At 46.2% G+C, this 18,910-nt stretch overlaps 2 protein-coding genes across 3 annotated transcripts in view; one reads left to right on the forward strand and one right to left on the reverse strand.

Annotated features, from left to right (window-relative positions):
• Positions 1–7,484, forward strand: part of rell2 (RELT like 2) — a 24,868-nt gene extending 17,384 nt beyond the window's left edge. For both annotated transcript variants that reach the window (XM_008300201.1, XM_008300200.1), the window contains 4 exons: positions 307–369; positions 706–769; positions 2,412–2,588; positions 2,674–7,484. In XM_008300201.1, the coding sequence (XP_008298423.1) occupies positions 307–369; positions 706–769; positions 2,412–2,588; positions 2,674–4,366 (1,997 nt within the window). In that variant the 3' untranslated portion in view covers positions 4,367–7,484. The remainder of the gene's footprint in view (positions 1–306; positions 370–705; positions 770–2,411; positions 2,589–2,673) is intronic.
• Positions 7,485–7,554: 70 nt separating this feature from the next.
• The window catches only part of LOC103370999 (FCH and double SH3 domains protein 1-like), a 17,380-nt gene continuing 6,024 nt past the window's right edge, over positions 7,555–18,910 (reverse strand). The window contains exons 8-21 of the mRNA XM_008300203.1: positions 18,588–18,716; positions 16,717–16,839; positions 14,738–14,833; positions 14,257–14,373; positions 13,194–13,298; positions 12,540–12,695; positions 11,342–11,470; positions 10,983–11,066; positions 10,236–10,380; positions 9,286–9,386; positions 8,549–8,653; positions 8,323–8,455; positions 8,208–8,248; positions 7,555–8,112 (exon numbers count right to left, since the gene is read on the reverse strand). Coding sequence (XP_008298425.1) covers positions 8,062–8,112; positions 8,208–8,248; positions 8,323–8,455; positions 8,549–8,653; positions 9,286–9,386; positions 10,236–10,380; positions 10,983–11,066; positions 11,342–11,470; positions 12,540–12,695; positions 13,194–13,298; positions 14,257–14,373; positions 14,738–14,833; positions 16,717–16,839; positions 18,588–18,716 — 1,515 coding nt within the window. The 3' untranslated portion in view covers positions 7,555–8,061. The remainder of the gene's footprint in view (positions 8,113–8,207; positions 8,249–8,322; positions 8,456–8,548; positions 8,654–9,285; positions 9,387–10,235; positions 10,381–10,982; positions 11,067–11,341; positions 11,471–12,539; positions 12,696–13,193; positions 13,299–14,256; positions 14,374–14,737; positions 14,834–16,716; positions 16,840–18,587; positions 18,717–18,910) is intronic.

An 18,910-nucleotide genomic window follows, 5' to 3' on the forward strand; every position in this document is an offset into this window, starting at 1 on the left:
GATCGCTAACCCTACCCCTGAGCTGTTGACGATCGCTAACCCTAACCCTACTGAGGGTGGTTTGGGTTTGAAGCTTCTTCTTCTCTCCACCTGCAGCTCTCCTTCACAAATAAACAAGAGCACAGCAACAACCGCTCACACACATAAATCTATTAATACGTTTTATTCAACAGAAACTATGAATTCTTTACGGGAAATGTGTAAATGCTGAGAGAAGCACAAAGAAAATGATAATTTCCTGCATTATGTTGAGGCATTTATCAGATCGAAGGACTGAGTTTATGAGTTTGTTGTTGTGTGTTTCAGATGAAGACGAAGAGAACCAGGACACCGTGGAGCAGATCCTCAAATGCATCATTGAAAATGAAGGTGACTAGTGATTAGTAGCTTCTACGATTGAATTCTCTTCAGTTCTGGCTGAATTTGGTTCCCCTGTTCAGTTCAGGCTTCTGGAAACTGGTTTGTCCTCCTGCTTTGTGCTGTTCTGTCTCTGCTGCTCCTGATTGGACGCTTGGTCGTCTGTCCGATGTTTTCTGAACCAATGTTCTTGATGTAATTTTTTAACTTTCCTCCATTTGACTGTTTTCATGCCAGAAATGCAGTCGTGATACAAACGTCATCCTCATCACAGTAGATTAGTTTGGACTCGGAGATCCATTTACCAGTTATTGGTTGGTCTGATGTGGATGTTCTTGTCACCTCCAGCAAATATGGAAGCCTTCAATGAGATGTTGGGAAACCGCAACGTCTGTGTGCGTCATGACCCCAGGTACGTCCTGACATGCTGCTGAGCCTCTGATTCATCCTAGAGTTCACCTGCCACTGAACCAAGTCTTCTTCTTTCTGACAGAATCAGTCATTTAGCAGCAGCTCCTGGCTTTCAGTGGTGAAACTGAATTTTTAGGGTTTTCTTACGCAGAAATCTGGAACAAATCACAGACGACAGTGAATGTAAACTGTGAAATGGAATCAACAATTTCATAACCGCTGTCACTATTTATTAAAGTTTTAATAAAGAAAATAGTTGTAGCAGGGCTGCAGGTGGATCAGTGGTTAGCATCGTTAGCACTGTTAGCGCCTCACAGCTAGAAGGTCGCTGGTTGGCGTCCCGGTGAGGACACCCGGGATCTTCCTGCGTGGAGTCTCCATGTTCTCCCCGTGCAGCGTGGGTTCTCTCCGGGTTCTCCGGCTTCCTCCCACAGTCCAGAAACATGCTGAGGTTAATTGGTGATTGTAAATTGTCCGTAGGTGTGAATGTGAGTGTGCTTGGTTGTCTGTCTCTAAGTGTAGCCCTGTGATAGAATGGTTACCTGTCCAGGTGAACCTGCCTTCACCCTGAGTCAGCTGGGATAGACTCCGCCCCCCATGACCCTGGTGAGGATGAAGGTGTAGAGATGATGGATGGATGATTGTAGCCGATAGAGAAATGTTGATGATCTCATAACACAAAAACGACCATCTTATATAACTAAACCACATCTCAATTACATTTCAAATAAGTTTCATGTCAACGTATGTTTTTCATCTTTCTGCTGCTTTATTGGGTCGGGCAGAACTCACCCAGCAGGTGACCCACAAACGGAGGAGAACCTTCAAACATGAAGTGAAAGAGTCGGATGTTAAACCAACCGTATATTCTCTAAAACCCAACGTTGCATTTTTATTGTCTAAACTAAACAGAGAACAAAAACCAAAACAACTGAAAATGAAACTTGAGAATAATGAGCTCACACCGGATCTCCTGGTTGAGCTGGTGTCCCATGTACAGGGGCTCAAGTCCCCGTCACAGCGGTCATGGGTTCGAGTCCCGCTCATGACCTGTTGCTGCAGGTCCTTCCCCCATTCTGCTCCCCCACTGTCCTGTCTCTCTCTCTGTCCTATCAGATAAAACCAAAGGGCCGGAAAAAGTCTTTAGAAAAAAACAGACCTCAACAAAGTGAAAGGCAGAAATGATTCCTAACTCCAGACAGAATGTAAACGAGGTTCTGGGATGTATCCAGAGAACAGTCGTGTTGTGATGAATAGAATAGAAAAATACTCTATTTATCCCAGTCTTTGAAATGACTGAAACAGTCAGATGAGGGATTTTTAGAACAGATCTGGTCCACAGCAGCTTCACCCTACAGCCTAGCATAGCATCGTGGTGCCACAGAAACCTTCAGAGGTCTGAAGAGCCATTGTGCTGCATGCTGAGAACCAACAGCGTGATATGCCGTCATGATGTTGTGGCCAAGCCGTGTGTAACGTGTTTAAGGCATGTTAAAGGCATGTTTAAGGCATGTTAAAGGCATGTTTAAGGCATGTTTAAGGCATGTTTAAGGCATGTTTAAGGCATGTTTATGGTTTGCATGCTGCACACAAACAGCTAAGTGTTCAAGCTAATTCACAAACCTGTTGCTGTTGATGTCCAGGTTGCGTAAGGAGTCCATCGGTGGCGTTCCTCCCCATCACCACACAGTCCACTCAGGCACCGACCACAACTCCTGCCACCTCTGTGCCCAGGTTCGGTCCAAAAAGGGCCGGAGACAGAGCAGAACTCCACGGTCCAAACAGCGACCTGGAGAGCAGACGGTCTTCTCTGTTGGAAGGTAACCATCCAGAAATATGCCATTTGTGCACAGACATGAAGCGATAGTTCCAGCCAGTGCATCATCAGTGTGTGATTTCCCTCAGGTTCCGGGTGACCCACACCGATAAGAAGCCCCACGGAGGCATGAATCCGTTGGCCATTTCTGGAGACCAGCTGGACCAATCTCAGGATAGTGATGAGCGCAAAGAGGGCGGATACAACCTGAGGAGCATGTTTAAAGAAGTCAGGCCGCCTCCAGAAAGTGCCAATGGGATGGCTGCAAACATGGGGAAACGAAGGAAGAGTGTGACCATATTTGGGCTGCGGCGGGGCAGTGACCCGGTCGCTGTTAAAGGAGGGGAGGGGCCAGCGAAGGAGGCTGTAGGGCTGAAGTTTGCAATTCAGCAGCAGCCTCTGGTTCTGGAAGAAGCCATGCAGGCACACAACATTAAAGCTGATCCTGAACGAAGCACAAAACTTGCTGCCAAACTGGAAAGTGAGCTGAAAGCTTCTGTTACTTCTCCCTCATCTAAAAGTCCAAAACTCTCCCGGGACTCTGGTCCTGAGGAAGCTGCTAAACTTGGCTCCAGTCCTGAACCTCGAGCAGTGATGATGATCCAACCTTCTGCTGTTAGTACAGCATCTTCTGCCCCCAGTTCTCTTCCTATTGCATCTTTGAAAAGACTAGATGGTGAGGAAAAGGTTTTAAAACCTGAGGAGGCGTATGATCCTGGACCCCTGCAGACCTCTACACCCATCGCCCCAGTGCCTGGATCAGCCCCAGGCTTCGTCCCTAACATACCTACCGACCAGCCCGAACCCTGTTCTACTGCAGGGTTCCCAGTTATCCAAACTCCTCCTGACCCAAGCTCCAGCCCAAATCCACAACCAGGTTCTGGTGTTTCCTTAGCTTTAATAAGCTTAGGTTCATCCCCTCCATCTCCCTTTCCAATCAAGACCCCATCTTCAGCCTCTTTGTTGAAAACTCCGACCCCACCGCTCACAGGAACACCAAGCGTGGGAAACAAGCCATCCCAGGCTGCAGAAACCGTCTCCTCTCCAGCACCTACACCAAGTCCGAAGCTCCTGAGCAGCAGATCCCCTCTTTCATCGTTATCCTTTGGACAAAGTTCTAGTCCTCTACAGGCCGATTCTCCATCACCACTTGCTGACCCCAGACATCAAACCCCTTCTTCTACTCCAGCTGACCAGAACTTGTCCTTCCCAAGTTCACCTCGTCTTACTGTGAAGTCAGGAAGTGTGACGTCTGTAACATCTACGACCAAAGGAGATGTGGTTTCAAGTTCATCATCGTCAAAGGAGCTAAAGCTTGAAGGAGCCAAAACCCCAAAGGCCGAAGAAAAGACAGAAATTAAAAGAGCTGGAATTCTGAAAGCATCGAAGCTTTCACCATCTGCAACAGACGACTCTACAGGTTCTTCATCTGATCAGCTTTTTAAAGACAGACTGAGCAGTTTGCCTTTGTCACCCTCCTCACCACAAGGGGGCAGTATAAGTAGTGTGACCATAGTTAAAGCCAGCCCTGACAGCAGGAGAGAGTTCTCTGTTGTCACCACAGCAGAGGAAGAAGAATCCTCAGAGAACGACCAGAGAGGAGAAACTTCTGCACAGGGAGGAGAAGTTGGACAACCTGAGAGCACAGAAACTACTGGAGCAGAAGTTAAACCAACGCTGGGTCCAGAGAAGGACGACATGATGGAGATGGAAGACATTAGAGACTGCAAGGTGACGCAGGCGGAAGAAGAGGTGGAGAACATGGAGCTGAAACAGGACTGAGAGAAGACATGTGGACACCAGTTCAAGACGTGATGATCCAAAGAAAGAAGTTCGAAGCCACTCAGTGGACGAAGAAAGTAGCACGAACAAAAGAAACGAACATGAACACACTCAATCTTTATTGACAGCAGTGATTTCAGGCTGACTGGTGACCAAATGGAAGGATTTTGGCCTTTTAGAATATTCCCACCGTTTTGTTCTTTAGCTTTTCAGCCATGCAGTCGGCCCACTTTGGTCCAGACCAACATCAGGTGATGGTCACTTTGTGATTCTTAAAGATGAACCCTTCAGACTCTCAGACTGGTGCCACCATGAGGTTGATGCCTGTTGTGACTTATAGGGAACCCCCATCGTCCTGATGGTGTCCGGTGACGTCCAACAGGTCACTTATCCAAACTAACATATGTTGTTGACATGTGTGTTCTCCAGATGATGAATCAAATCACTTTGTAGGCGTCCTGATTGTTCCTTCAGAGCTCCCATGAGGATCATGTTTGTGGCCATCTTCACAACTATTGGATGAACTATGGTGACATGACTGGTGCACACCTTCCTTCTCCCCTCAGGACGGAGCACTTTGTTCTCCTCCAGCATTTCTGTTCAGCTCCATCACTTCTGCAGTACATTACTTTCTGATGAAGAAGCTGTTTGATTAATGAGCTGTGAACACAGTCCAACCATCCCATAGTTGTGTAGATGTTCCAGCCAAACCCACAGATGTCATCCTCATGATGACGCTGACAGAAGTGTTCAGGGTGAACCATCGAGGAACCAGGATTCTCCTCTTCTGTGATTCTGGACCAAAGCGATGAGCCAGCTGCCTGATAAACCAGGTGCTGCCACATGACGTATTTAAGTAAATCTAGTCTGCTTTGGAATAAAACATGAAGACTTAGTGTTTGCTGTCAAAGAACCAACAATCCGAGGACATTTCTTCGTACTACACAGAAATGAATGGAAACAAATGGCTGATTGTACAAATGGTCTTCGTGACGAGTAGCTTAGACGCTAAAGCTTCCAGTTCATTGCAGGACGAAGTGAAAGAGTTCAAGTTCAGTGCGTCCGTCTGCTGAACGTGTTGTAGGCGTGTATATTAGCTCATATGCAGAAAATCAGTGGGAGCTTATTTGTTTTCATTTAAGAGGAGGAACGTTGAAGATACCTGCAGCTGGAGGGTCAAAGTGGACGTTCATACCTTCTACCTACTCATAGACCTTTAAAATCCTGACGCAGGTCGATTTTTGTTTGACGACTTTGTGCTGATCGATTAGTGACGCTCCAGGACAAGAACTGATGAGACCGAGCAACAGAAATGAAACCAAAGGAAGGAAAAACCTCCTTCAGCTGAAGGAAGACTCGGAGTAAACGTTCAGACTTGGAGGATCCAGCTGCAGCCAGACAGCAAGTCTGAGGATAAAACTGGGCTTTAGTGTAAGATTTGTCTTAGAATCTGTATTTATTTTGATTTACACTCTCTGGCTCAGAGCCCAGTATACAGACCGGGTCAGAACTTGGTTTACAGACAGAGGTCAGAGGTCCATGTTACTTCCTGGTCTTTATGGGAAACCAACCAGGACGTCTGCAGTCTTCCCATGAGTTTATTTTATCCTCTGACTGGTCACATGTGGACAGAACATCTGCTGTCTGAAACATGATGATGATTATTGTTCATGTCTGTAGCTTTCATCCAGAATGAATGAATGAATGAATGAATGAATGAATGAATGAATGAATGAATGAACAGGTCACATTCACTGCATCACAGTCCACACAGGAGTTAGTTTTATGTGTTAACCTGCTGAAAGTTTGACATAATAATCTTGTAAATGACACTGATAAAGGTTTTTAGTCACTAGGTGTTGATGGTGTGTGAGAGGCCACGTCGCTGAGCACAGATCCTCATGAAGCCGTCTGATTGGCTCCAGATGCTTTATTTCAGCAGCTGAAGTCGGTTCGGTGAAAATAACTGAACAAATCCAGCAGTGAGGCTGTAAATTAACAGCTTAAGCAGAGAAACTTTAGTCCTGAAAGCATTTCTGGTTCCGACCTCTTGTCAGAAAATAAAAGTCGGTTTAAGGACGAGACGAGTGGGGATGCAGAGAACATGTTTGGCAGAAGCTGACTTAAACTGGAGAAAAGGTAAAGAACCAGAGCAGCAGAACCAGTAAACCTGCAGATAAACATCGTGCACATGAACGCTAACAGGACTCAGACAGGAACAAGACAAGATCACACATTTCTGAAGAGATGGTGAAACTACAGCTCAGTGTTCGATCACCAAACACTTTTAAATGTTGCTGCAGCTCAACACATAACTCACATAAGACTTCATGTATCCTGAGACAGTCAGAGGATCCTTTAGCAGCAGACAGACACCAGCTGAAGGCTTGTCCCTGAATTCCACACAACAAATGAAGCTCTCGCCTGATTAGGAAACTCCATGCAGGATATTTATTTGGTAAATGATCAACACGTCTTCTGGAGCCACTGACTGTGACTGGCGGTGGTGTTACATCTTCGTTATTAGATCAGTCCAGTGATCTTCCATCTGATCAGGGTCAGGCTTAGTTTCTCCAGATCTGAGGGGATTATTCTGTCTGTTTTTGGTCCCCTGTAACGAACACAGCTTGACAGACAATATATATTTAAAAAAATCTAATTCAAGCTCTTGTCAACCCAGAATGTTGTGTTAAACACAAAGTGGGTTCTCAGCAGCACAACAGCCTGAGTTCAGTATCAACACGAAGGAAAAACCCAGTTTAGTTAAACTGATTTCATTCTTGATCCAGTTAATTTAATCTTAAGCTTAATAAAACCTGATTCTTGGTGTCTGTGTTCAAACACAAAGGGAGCAGTAATAACACATGTTGGTCAGTTTGTTCACAAAGCTGCTGCTGTAGAAAGTCTGTAGATAATAAAATGGTGTCTGACGTTATGGATCAGCTGCTCAGAACCCTGAATCAGCACCGACAGCCCGATTACCAAACAGCTGGTGAAACCCATTCAGTGTGGTGTTCTGGAACATCCTGCTGGTACCGATGCTCACAAGTCTGAGTTGTAAATATGCAAATTGACCATAATTTATTCTTATGAAATAAAAACAAACTTTGCTTTTCGAGCTTGTGTGAGCGTTTGTTTGGTCCCTGTTGAGCTGAAACACGATGAAACACTGAACCAGGAACCAGAAGAACCAAAGACTCATTTAATCACAGTCAGAACGACGACACACCAAAACCGTCGTAACCCATAAAACATAACGACTGGTTCAGTAGAACGACAAGAAAATGTCCACAAAGGAAGAAATGAACTGACTCTCATCTGGACCGACGTAGAGAAGCTCTGCTGAAGTCAGTCTGCAGAAGCTGAAGATCATTTTCTGACTATTTGTGGTCGCTACAATAAAAAAAGCATGATTACTGTGGTTTAACAGACAGTAACAGCTCCCCATAGCAAAGACATAAAACATAAAGAAACCCTTCTGAGGGAGGAAACGAGGAACCGGAAACCGTTTTGTTCTCTTCAGTTCTAGCTGCAGTACTTCATGTTGTTTCATATTTTTACTGTTTGATAAGCTGCTGAACGCCGTATGTTCCGATAGTTCATCTACAAGATGTTCAGTAGATAAACCGAGACTCTGCTGTAAAGGGTTGACAGGCCAGAACCGGGCCGGTCCTCCTGCTGAGTCCAGTCTCGTCTCAGGGCTGAGCTGAAGACTTCTGAGTTGGAGGAGGAGGCGGAGCTCGGCACTGAAACAGACCACGGACGTGTTAATGAAGCTGAATCCTGTTGTTGCATCGATTCTACATTTGTTGATGAAGACAGCGGTGGATTCAGAACGTACCGGCCTGAGTCGGCTGCTGGACGGTTCTGGAGAATCACTGCCTGCAGACAAACAGAGGAAACCATCAGACCTTCAGTCACACATTGTCCTGATGAAGACCTGAGTCTCTGTTCACCTGGTCGGCTTCTTGCCAGCTTCACAGGCTGCAGTTTGTCCTCCAGGGCTGCAGGGGGCGCCGCGCTGGCAGCCGAACTACAGCCAGCAGCAGCAGGAGGGGACAGGGGAGGCCTGGTTGGTGATGGAGGGTCCTGGACAGAACAATGAATGAATGAATGGATGGATGGATGGATGGATGAATAAATGAAGGAACGGTCAGACGCAGGTTCAGAGAAGCAGCTCACCTCCTCCTCTTCCTCGTCACCTTCCTCTTGCAGCAGCTCCACCACCAGAGAAGGGAAGAAACCAGTTCGTCCGTCCAGCTCTCCCTCCCAGAATCCATCGTCCACCTGAAGAACATCATCAGGTGAAGCTTCGCCCAGCTGGTAAACTACACTCACTCTCAAGCTTTCTCTGCTTCGTCTTTCGCCCAGACTTCATGGTTTTCATCGGATGCTGGACTCGTGAACAGATAAACTCTGTTCAGTGATTGGCTCCAAGCGTCCACAGAAAACAGGAAAGTGGACCTTTGGTTTGGATTATTAGTAAATTGAGGATGTTTCATGTTTAATCTGAGATCAAACGAAATCAGCTGATGAACCGCTGAGTCGTCGTTTCACTTTTATCAGAAACAACAACATTTATGGAACACCTGACTTAGCGTTTATTTATCACTATTCCCATTAATAAGAATCAGAAGGTCTAGTTGTACAAAGGTGAGACAGAAAACGGAGCTTCTGGGAGAGGAAGGCAGACATGCAGGCGTCTTCACGAACCACCGGCTTCATCGTCCTCAAGGAGGTTTGACACGTCCGTTAGTTTAGAGCCTCTTCAAAAAGTCACAACTCGTGTTTTCAGAGGAGCCGAGCTGCTTTCAACTCACCTGTACTTCAACTCACCTGTGCTCCAGACTCCAGTGCTACAGTGTGAGCTGTTGAAAGCAGATCCAGGCCTTAAATACAGAGAACACCTGAGCACACACCTCTCCATGCCGACAGCGTATCAGGTGGATCAGCGCCCCCTCCTGGAAGGAAAGCTCCTCTGCACTCTGAGCCTGGTAGGAGTACAGCGCTCTGACGACACCTGGGACAGGTCACATCAGCTGATTATAGAAAACCACTGAAGCGTGTCCTACATCATCCACATGCGACGCTCGGTGTGAACTAATGTTGATTTAAATTCACATTAAGACATTCAAACCTCCAACATTCAAGGTTTTTTTTCTTTACTTTTACGGGTTTGCTGCACAGAAAACATCAAAACTACAAACAGAAGACGTGGAAGTCTGATGGCAGCTGCTGGTGGTCACCGGCTTCATGCGCTGGTTACCTGGCTGTCAGGTGAGTTGTGCTGAAACAGCCCAGCGTGTTGCCATTGGAGTCCTGCAGTTTTATCCAGTCCAGTCAGGTCTGACCTTCGTGGACCATGTTTACAGTGAGTCCAAACACACCTCCAGGTTCTGTGAGCAGCAGACTGATGGAGGAGGAGGACCTGAACCAGCTGAGATGGTTGATGAGATGTTTAACCCTCAGTCTGAATGAGCAACCTGGTCTCTCTGGTTATGAGACGTATGAGGACATGATGTTCTGCAGAGCGGCCAGAAGAGGGCGCTGCTTTGTTTACTGCTAAATGAGGTGTCGTTGGACATCCTGGTGTTTGACTATGATCTGAATTCTTCTCACATCTACTTCATGAGCCAGAAGAGGATCAGACTAACTCAGAAACACAGTTATTAGCTCAATGTTTCCTTCATGCAGCTACTCGTCGCCTCCAGTGCTCACAAATGGTCCAACCCTCATCATGAAGCCACTTCCTGTTCAGACGGCTGCTGTCCTTGTGGAGAGCGACCAGCTGATGAAGGTCTGAAGAAGGTCTGACACTGAAACACTGATGATGCTCTAAGACTGAACAGACAGCAGATGCTGAACCAACCTCTGCTTCCTGCCGTCTCCTGGTTGCCTGTGGATGACGTGGAGTTGAAGGAACTGTCCAGCTGAGTGGCGTCCTCTGCTGGCAGACACAGGAGCTGCACGTACCTCTCTGGTACATAGCCCACCTGACCACACGAGTTACACACCTGCACAGAGGTATGAAGACAGGTACACACACCTGGAAACATACACAGGGAAGTGTGTGCTGCATATCTGGAGTCCATCTCACTGGCTGAAGCCCTGAAAACTCTTCTTTGTGTTTTATGGTTCTATATGATCCTCAACGTCACGCTGTCCTGATCTCACCTGAGTCTGTACCTGGCTGACAGGTGATGCAGCTCACCTGGACCTTCCAGGTAATAAAGCCAGCATGTGCTCACCTGCCTCCAGTACCTCCACAGCTCACCTGAAGCGTCTGTTCACTGCTGACGGCAGCACTCCACTGTTGAAGTGAGTTTGTTCGCTTTTACTGCATTTCACTGATTTCAGTGAACCTGGCCCGGTTCCGCCCCATCGCTGCCGACTGCTGGCTCAGAGTCCAAAGGCAGCTTTGGGTTGTCTGTGCCTTCCTGTGCTCAGCGCTGAGACGACATGTTACAACTAAAGCAGAACTGGACTGTCAGCGTTGTGTGAATGAAGCTGCAGCCAGTTTGTGCTTCGTCCTGTGTGAGCGCTGTGGTCCTACGGAGGGATGCTATCACACAGTCTGACAGCTTTCCTAAACACACACAGTAAAGTGCCACGTTACCTTCAGCCAGTCCTCCACGTCTCCATCCTCTATCACTTGGAGCTCCTCCCCTTCAATGACCGACAGCTCATCTGATTGGCTGGCCTACAACAGGTAACATGCTGTCATTGCTCAGTGGCCACAAAGCTTTCTGAAGAGGTTCATGAGAAGTTCTGACATGAAGTGAATTAAAGCTGCCGACAGCTTTCTGGCTGACTGAACTTCCTTCTGCTTTCTTTCCTCCAGTCGCTGCAGACACTTTGACGTATCTCACAATCACGTGTGTAGTTTTTACTTCAAAGTTTGGGAACAGTGTGTTTTACTTTAGTTTGTTTCCTGTTGGTGTATGTTCTGCCTCCATGCTGACAGGTGTGTCCTACCTGGTAGCTGTAGACCACTCTGCAGGCTGCAGGGTAAACACACACTCCAGAAGCCGACGCTGGATCTGCAAAGATGTCTCCGTTCTCGTCTTCGTAGTCCTCGAAGTCGGTCAGCTCAAACTCATCCTCCTGGAAAACAGCAGAAACACTCGGTGGGCTTCCTTCTCTCAAAGCTTCTGTGTTCGTGTCTTCTGCTGCTCACCTCACGCTCAGATGGTTCTCTGTTCTAAACCTGAGGTCTTCACATCACCGTGTTCAGTGCTTTGAGACCACACGTGCTGTGAACTGGTGCTGCTTCAACTAAACTGAACTGAACTGAATAAACATTTTAATGGATCCTCCCAATAAGCACAGAACGTCTGGAGGAGCTCCAACACTCACTGGTTATTCAGTCACACACATATTAGTCAATAAATGTCAGTCCTTGGTTGAAACTCGTCCCCAGCAAAGACGTTTCTCCCTGTCTGAGCAGCGTTTGTTCAAACCTACAGAAAGCAGCTGCAGAGAGCCCCACACTGTTCCCTCATCCCCACTGGACACAAATGCTGAACACCGTGAGTCTGTCACTGCACAGGAGGAACCTTCTGCAGTGAACTGTGCTTCGCCTGAAAACTGGGCGACGCAGGCAGCAGTTAAAAGTCGACAGTTTCCAGGAGCCTTCAGTCTGAGCAGCGACGTTCAGAAACACAAAAGTTCTCTGACGGTTTAGTTTATACAGAGCAGCCTTTTAAAGTGCTGCATCTGGGATCTGTGGTCTGGCTTTGTTCGCTCCAAACCCACGGACATGCTGCTCATGCAAGAAAAAGATTCAGTCTGTCAGATGCACGGTGGTAAATGTTCAGATCAACAGGAAGTGCAGCTGCATGTGGCTGCATTCAGCTGGAAGGAAGTCAGCAGCTGTTTCTGAGCCACAGTCCTCCGTGGAAACACATCAGACACGACACACACACACACACACACACACACACACACATATATATATATATATATATGTGTGTGTGTGTGTGTGTGTGTGTGTGTGTGTGTGTGTGTGTGTATTCAGTCGTGACTCGGTAATCCGACCCTTAACAGTCCAAACCTTGCTATCCGACAGGTTCTTAGGAAAAACGAACAGAACCCATAGAAAAGGTTTGGACCCTAACCCTACATCTCGGCTGTAAATGATTAGCTTTTATTTTGAAGGGGAGAGTTTCCATACTGAGAAGTCCTCAGTGGACTTCCTCTGTTCGCTGAGGCGTCGCTCCGTCTCCAGGTCCTGTTCGGCCCGGTTCATGGCCTCCTGAAGCCAGCGTTGAGTTCCTGCGACACTCTCTGACAGCAGAGCGAGCCGAGCCTCGGCCTTCACCCTGCTGAGCTGACAGAACCAGAACCTCAGTTAAAACTTGCAGACAGGCCGGTACTGAGTGTTTAGACCCAGTTCAACCTCAGTGAAGCCAAAACCCAACTGTTTCTCAGTGAACTGAACTAAAACATTCAAAAAATGTTTTCAGATTCAGTCAGAATCTGAAAATTCAGACTTGAGCTGACAGAGAAAACTGAACCAAAGCACCGAACACTACGTATGACTCCAGAACCTGTTCTACAGGCACCATGTTCTAGAACACGTTCTACAAATATGTCGGTCTAAAGTACCTGAAGTTTGTCATACATCATAGACAGAAGAACTCCGTCACCTGTCCCATAAGCCCAGACACCATCTGGTTTTCTGGTACTTTCCTCTCCACATTCAGAAACTCTCCTCAACACTGATTCGATTTATAAGCAGACAGACTCAGGAAACAGACTCTGACTGTCTAAGCTGCCGAATGTTTTTTGTGAGACCTGTGGATAAAAGCCACATTTGATGTGCTACCTTCGCCTTCCTGACGCTCTCCTGCACCTCTGTGATCTTCTGCTCCACACTGAGTCCAGTTTCTCCTGAAAGAAGCTTCAGTCGACTCTCCAACATCTGCAGGGCCTGACAGACACAAACACAACGTATTCCTCATCAGAACGACAAGCATGAGACTCTGGGTTATTATACGACCAATAACTTTGGACCAACCAGAGTTCTACCAGCTCATATAGTCTCTACAGCAACTTGAAGACATTACAGTTTGCTTCTGCCTGTTGGGCTGCATTTATTCCTCTTTTAAGGTGAAACATAACAAGTGATGCTGTGCAGATACGGAGGCTCAGATGTTTCACAAAGAATGATTTATTCACAAGAATAATATTTATACGAATGACTGGCGACCTGTCCAGGGTGTCCCCTGCCTTCGCCCTAAGTCGGCTGGGATGGGCTCCAGCCCCCCACAACCCTAGTGAGGATTAAGCGGTGTATAGAAAATGGATGGATGGATGAATGGATATTTACACGAATACAGAATAAGCAGAAACGAGTTCGGCGGCAACAAAGAACAAAACTCGTGACTGACGCCAACAGGTGGGGAGTACTAAATACAGCTGGACACACACTACGAACCAACACTAACAGCGTTGCACAATACAACCTGAACAGAGTACAAACTGAGCCAGGAAGTACACAGATAATAACGATTCACTACGTTAACACTAACAGACTAGCACTAGGACTCAGCGGGGAACTGGGGCTAACTGGTAGAACGGGATGGTGGCTGGTTGCATTGTGTAGGCAGGAGCATCATCCAGCTCATCATCAAGCTCTGCAGAAGTCTGATAACCATCCTGATCATTTGAATCAGGTGTGTTGGAAGAGGGAAACATCTAAAACATGCAGGACTGTGGCCCTCCAGGACCGGATGTCGACACCCCTGTGATAGACGGATGAATTTATTTATTAAAGTAAAAGAATTTTGTGGTTTGTTGGTCTCCATGCCGTGTACATTTTAAATGAACAAAGACAATCTAATCCTGAAGACCAACACAGGTTTGACAGGACTAGAGCTGAGACTCACTCTCTCTCCATGAGCAGCCATCTTGTAGTCCTTTGCAGCCTTTTGGACCCATTTCTTGGCCTCCTTCACCAGACTGGCCTCATCATCAGAGGGACAAACCTCCTGCAGAGAAAACACCTGAAGAGGCAAAAAACATCCAAACTCTTCATTCTGAGCTTTAAAACGTTGTCCGTGGATCTGTGCCTTAAAAAAAGAAGCTTTTCAGAAGTTTACAGCGAGTTATTTCATGAACGTGGACAGTTGCTGAGATCCAGCAACTGGACTGCATTTCACTGTAAGACGGTCCGACTGTCTTTTATTCTTGACTTACACGATCGTCTCCGAGCAACATTAGCACAAAGTGTAACACCACTTAGACTCAGCCGTAGGTTTGGATTTCTGTGTTTTCATTACCAAAAAGACGGTTAAGCTGCATCTACAGGTAAAAGTGTGCATGTGGAGCCCTTCTTCTGCACCGTCTGGTTTACTCTGACAGACTCACCTGGTCTCGATGAGCAGGTTGAAATGAGAACTCAGGTGATTTGCTGAAGGAGGATGATTCCTGCAGGAACTGTTGAACGTTTCTGTCTCTGGTCACCTGAAACACAGCAGCCAGGTGCAGTCAGAGCAACAAAAGCTGGAATCCTTCCCTCTCCCACCTCAGCAAAGAACTGTCAGTTACATCTCTGTAAGTTCTGCAGAATTTCTCACAAAGTGTTGAAAAGGCTGTTCGAGGTGAACAAACAACAGTCTCTTCATCATCCTTCTGATCAGCAGGAAACGTTTCCAGAAGTTCAGCTCCGATTTCACTCAGCTGCTACTTCACATATTCAGTGTTGAATTTCTGTCTCAGCTCGTCCTCTTCTTGTCTCTGAACATCAAAAACCAGCCTTTTCTCTGTCTTTAATGTTAACCTGTCTGTCCTCAGTTCATCTCTTCTCCTTCCTTCATTCTCTGAACCTCAAACAGCAGGTCAGGAGTTTGTTGTGTCGCTTTCAGAGACACTGAATATGACAAAGGTTGTATTAAAGCTCCTTAAGGGTCTGCTTCAGGACCAGTTTGATTTGATGGACCTTAATGACCTTCCTCAGCATGTCCAGATGTCACCGTCCAGATGTTCGCTGATGATTCTGTGATTTTTATTCAGACACAATCTAAAGAACATGTTGCAGCCAAACTGACGGCTGCAGTGACCACGAAAGACAGACGAACCTGGAAGTTATTAAGGTCACCAGCAATGTTCAGTTCATCTGAATAATTTAAAGTATCCGGCACCAGCTTTCTGTTTTACTACCTGCTCAGGTAGACTGACTCAGACTGTGAACTCAGGCTAGAAACAAATCACCGCTGCAATATTCTAAAATAATCAGTTTCCTGTTTTACTCTGATGTTTAAAATCCTTCATGTTCTTCCATCAAGATGCTAATTAGCTGTTACCTGGTGTTACTTTTAATTGTGCACCAGCAAAATACAGACAAAAAAAACAAATAAAAGCTTAAATGCTCAGAATAATGTTTTTTTTTAAATTATTTTAATTGTTTCTCTTTTTATTTGTGTACCTACATCTTCTGTCTTCATACTCGGCTGCTTTGTAAATCAGGCTGTTAGGATGCTATGTTTGTTTTCTGTGCCTTGGTGTGTGGTGGGCGTGGTTTCCTGTTCTACCTGCAGGCTGGGCGGAGCCGACCTGAAGGAGACAATCAAGCGCTGACAGCTGCAGCTCGTCTTCTCATCAGCAGCCAGTCGTATAAATACGAGCAGCTCACAGACCTTCAGTGGCAGATGATTCCTCACTGCGGTACAATCAGGCCGCTTAGCAGCAACCTCTCGAGCAACGTTCAGCTAAGTTCACAGTTTTTTTTTTGAGTGTCTCTAGTTCATGGTTTTTCTCCTCTGCTTCTCCAGCGTCTCGGCTCCAGCTCCAGTCCTTCTCCCCTCACGCCGCCGCTTCTTCTCCTTCGAGCACACTTCACGGGAACACACGGACACGAGCACCTTCACCCCACGGATCTCCGTTTGAGCACCTTCACAGAGAAGATCTTCACGGGAAATGGATTTGCACCAGCACCGCTCCTGGAGCACAGCACCTCCACCCACCACCTGGGATCTCCACCACGACACCCTCACTGGATTCCTCCACCAGGACCCCCTCACTTCCCCTCCCTTGTTAAATAAACCTTTTCCTTTAACGTTTTCTCCTGCCTCCCTTTTTCGTTTGGGTCCGCCTGCATTGATTCTGAGACTCGGGTCGTCACACAGGCCTCGGTACTTCAATGTTCTCCACTTCCAAATAAAGACTGAATGACTGAATTCTGCAGCAACACCACTGTCCAATCATTTGCACGTTAAAATAAAACACAGTGAAACAGACACTACGAACACATAGACTGTTACTGAACAGTGTCCGTATCAATGCTCCACCATGAACTCTACACCCAACGCTGACAGGTTGTGTAGAGTTTTATTCCTATGCATGCACACCTTGACCACGCTGTCCCATATCCTGCTGTACTGTTTGTGTGTGCTCAGACAGGTTTCCATCTCCGTCCCACACAGCAGAGTGAAATAAGTTCTTAAGCCTTCATAGACGTCACCGTCCATCTGCTGATGAGAAAAGAAGACTACAGTCAGTTTTCATTCATTCACAGCCAAAAAAACAAGTTAGAAAGTGTTCCTCTCTGGAAGCTACTGAAGTCCTGCAGCAGCAAACTGTCCATGACAAGCTGCTCAGTGTCCAGAAGCTGTGAAACTCTGGTTTCACATTTGATTTGCTCCAGCCAGTAACTTCTAAGGAACTACAGAAGGTGCAGGGGCGTCACCAGGTTTTAAGGAAAGGGAGGACTTAGCCCCAAGAGATGCACAGATGCCACGACTTTCACTCACAACACAATCAGCTTTTACTCCCAAACATTTTAAAGTCACACAGATTACATTTTGAGCACATATGCGACAAAAATGGTTGTAATTTCAAGCCCTGAAAAAAATCTTACTTAATTACATAAATTAGAATTATATATTAGGTACTCTTGAAAATATTTGGACGAGGCAAATTTGGCTTATCCATCTCTCTCTCTTGGCTATCTCCACTTTCCAATCAGTACTCTTCTAAATAAAAGCCCAAGTTAAATAAGTCTTATATGGTGCACTTGGACTGAAATGTTTCATATTCATATCAATTTCCTTAAAATTCCAAGACTGTCTGCACCACGAGTGACTCCATCCTGTGAAATCCTTGAGACTCGCCTTCCCAGCAGAAGTTCCTCCCCTCTCACTCTCACTATCATTCTTATTGCCATCATTATTATCGACATAATCATCCGTGAATGAGCTGTTTCACGGTGAGCATCTGATGGTGGAGCTGATGCTCCAGAAGGAAGTCATCCCAAAGGTAGCATGAGGAGGAGAGAACACCTCACTCTGTACAGCCAGGACCTTCACACTGCATTTCAGACTAGCTAGCTAACTAAGTAGCAGCATTCTTTTAGAGCTGAGATGTAAGTTTTGACCAAAAAACAAGGTAAGACATGCTGTACAGGGCTCTCTCCCACAGAGGACCAGGTCTTTATTAGTCAAACAGGGACCATTTGGTCATTATGTGGGACTTTCTGCTGTTAGCTGGGGGGCTGGAGCTAACTTATTGTTGCTATAAGCAGTGACCAATTACTACTTTCTTGAAAAAATGTTGAATATCCATTCTTGCTCTTCTCCTAATGCTGCTCTAGATCAGGATTCACATGATCAGAATCGTTATCAGGCTTCTGCAGAGCTTGATGATGAGCTGATCATTTGAATCAGCTGTGATGGAAGAGAGAAACATCTAGAACATGCAGGACTGTGGCCCTCCAGGACCAGGATTGGAGACCCCTGCTCTAGATGGTTCCGTGTGCTCCGCTCCCGGTACACATATTGCAACCGAGGCTGGATTGCAGTGATGTGGGCGTGGTCTATATGAGCAAGTGGACTGGATTGGATAAGGACGCACTGACTGACTTTCTACCTTTCACGATGAAGTGAAGGGAAACTAGTATTTATGATCACATTTAAGTTAATAAAAACTGGTTATATGTGTATTTATTTAAACTCATATTCTGGCCACATGATATTGAATTTGGCGGCACTTTTTGTAAAAAAAAAAAAAAAAAGTTAATAAATGAACATAAAATAATTTAGGGGGGCTGAAGCCTCCCTAAAATAGGCCTAATGACGCCACTGAGAAGGTGTATAATTAAAATAAATAAAAAAATGTCTACTCATGGGTTTGGATTAAGAGCAGCTCATCCACTAAAGGACACGTCCGATGGACCCACAGAATGAACTGCTGTACTTGGTACCGATGCCTGTGTGTGTGTTACCTCCATGATTCGTGGGAGGTCCGTGCTGTAGTAGTGCTTCTGATGAGCGTTGACTGCTGCTAATGTCAGCAGATATTCATTACGGACTTCAGTCAGACGGTCGTTGCATTCTTTCAGCCTGGAAACCAGCTGCACAACACACGGACATCGATCAGGCCTCATCCCTACATGTGAAGGTCAACACAGTCTTCATTCCATCCTCATTATGTCTTTTAACTTGCGTATTTCTCATCTGACTGTCAACTAACTGGTACTAAACTGATTCTGCTGCTGCTGCAGGGCTGACTGTTTGAGCAGAACTTGTGTTTCCTGTGGGTCGGTGG

The sequence above is a fragment of the Stegastes partitus genome, unplaced genomic scaffold (assembly GCF_000690725.1).
Source record: "Stegastes partitus isolate 25-593 unplaced genomic scaffold, Stegastes_partitus-1.0.2 Scaffold1510, whole genome shotgun sequence".
NCBI classification, from domain to species: Eukaryota; Metazoa; Chordata; class Actinopteri; family Pomacentridae; genus Stegastes; species Stegastes partitus.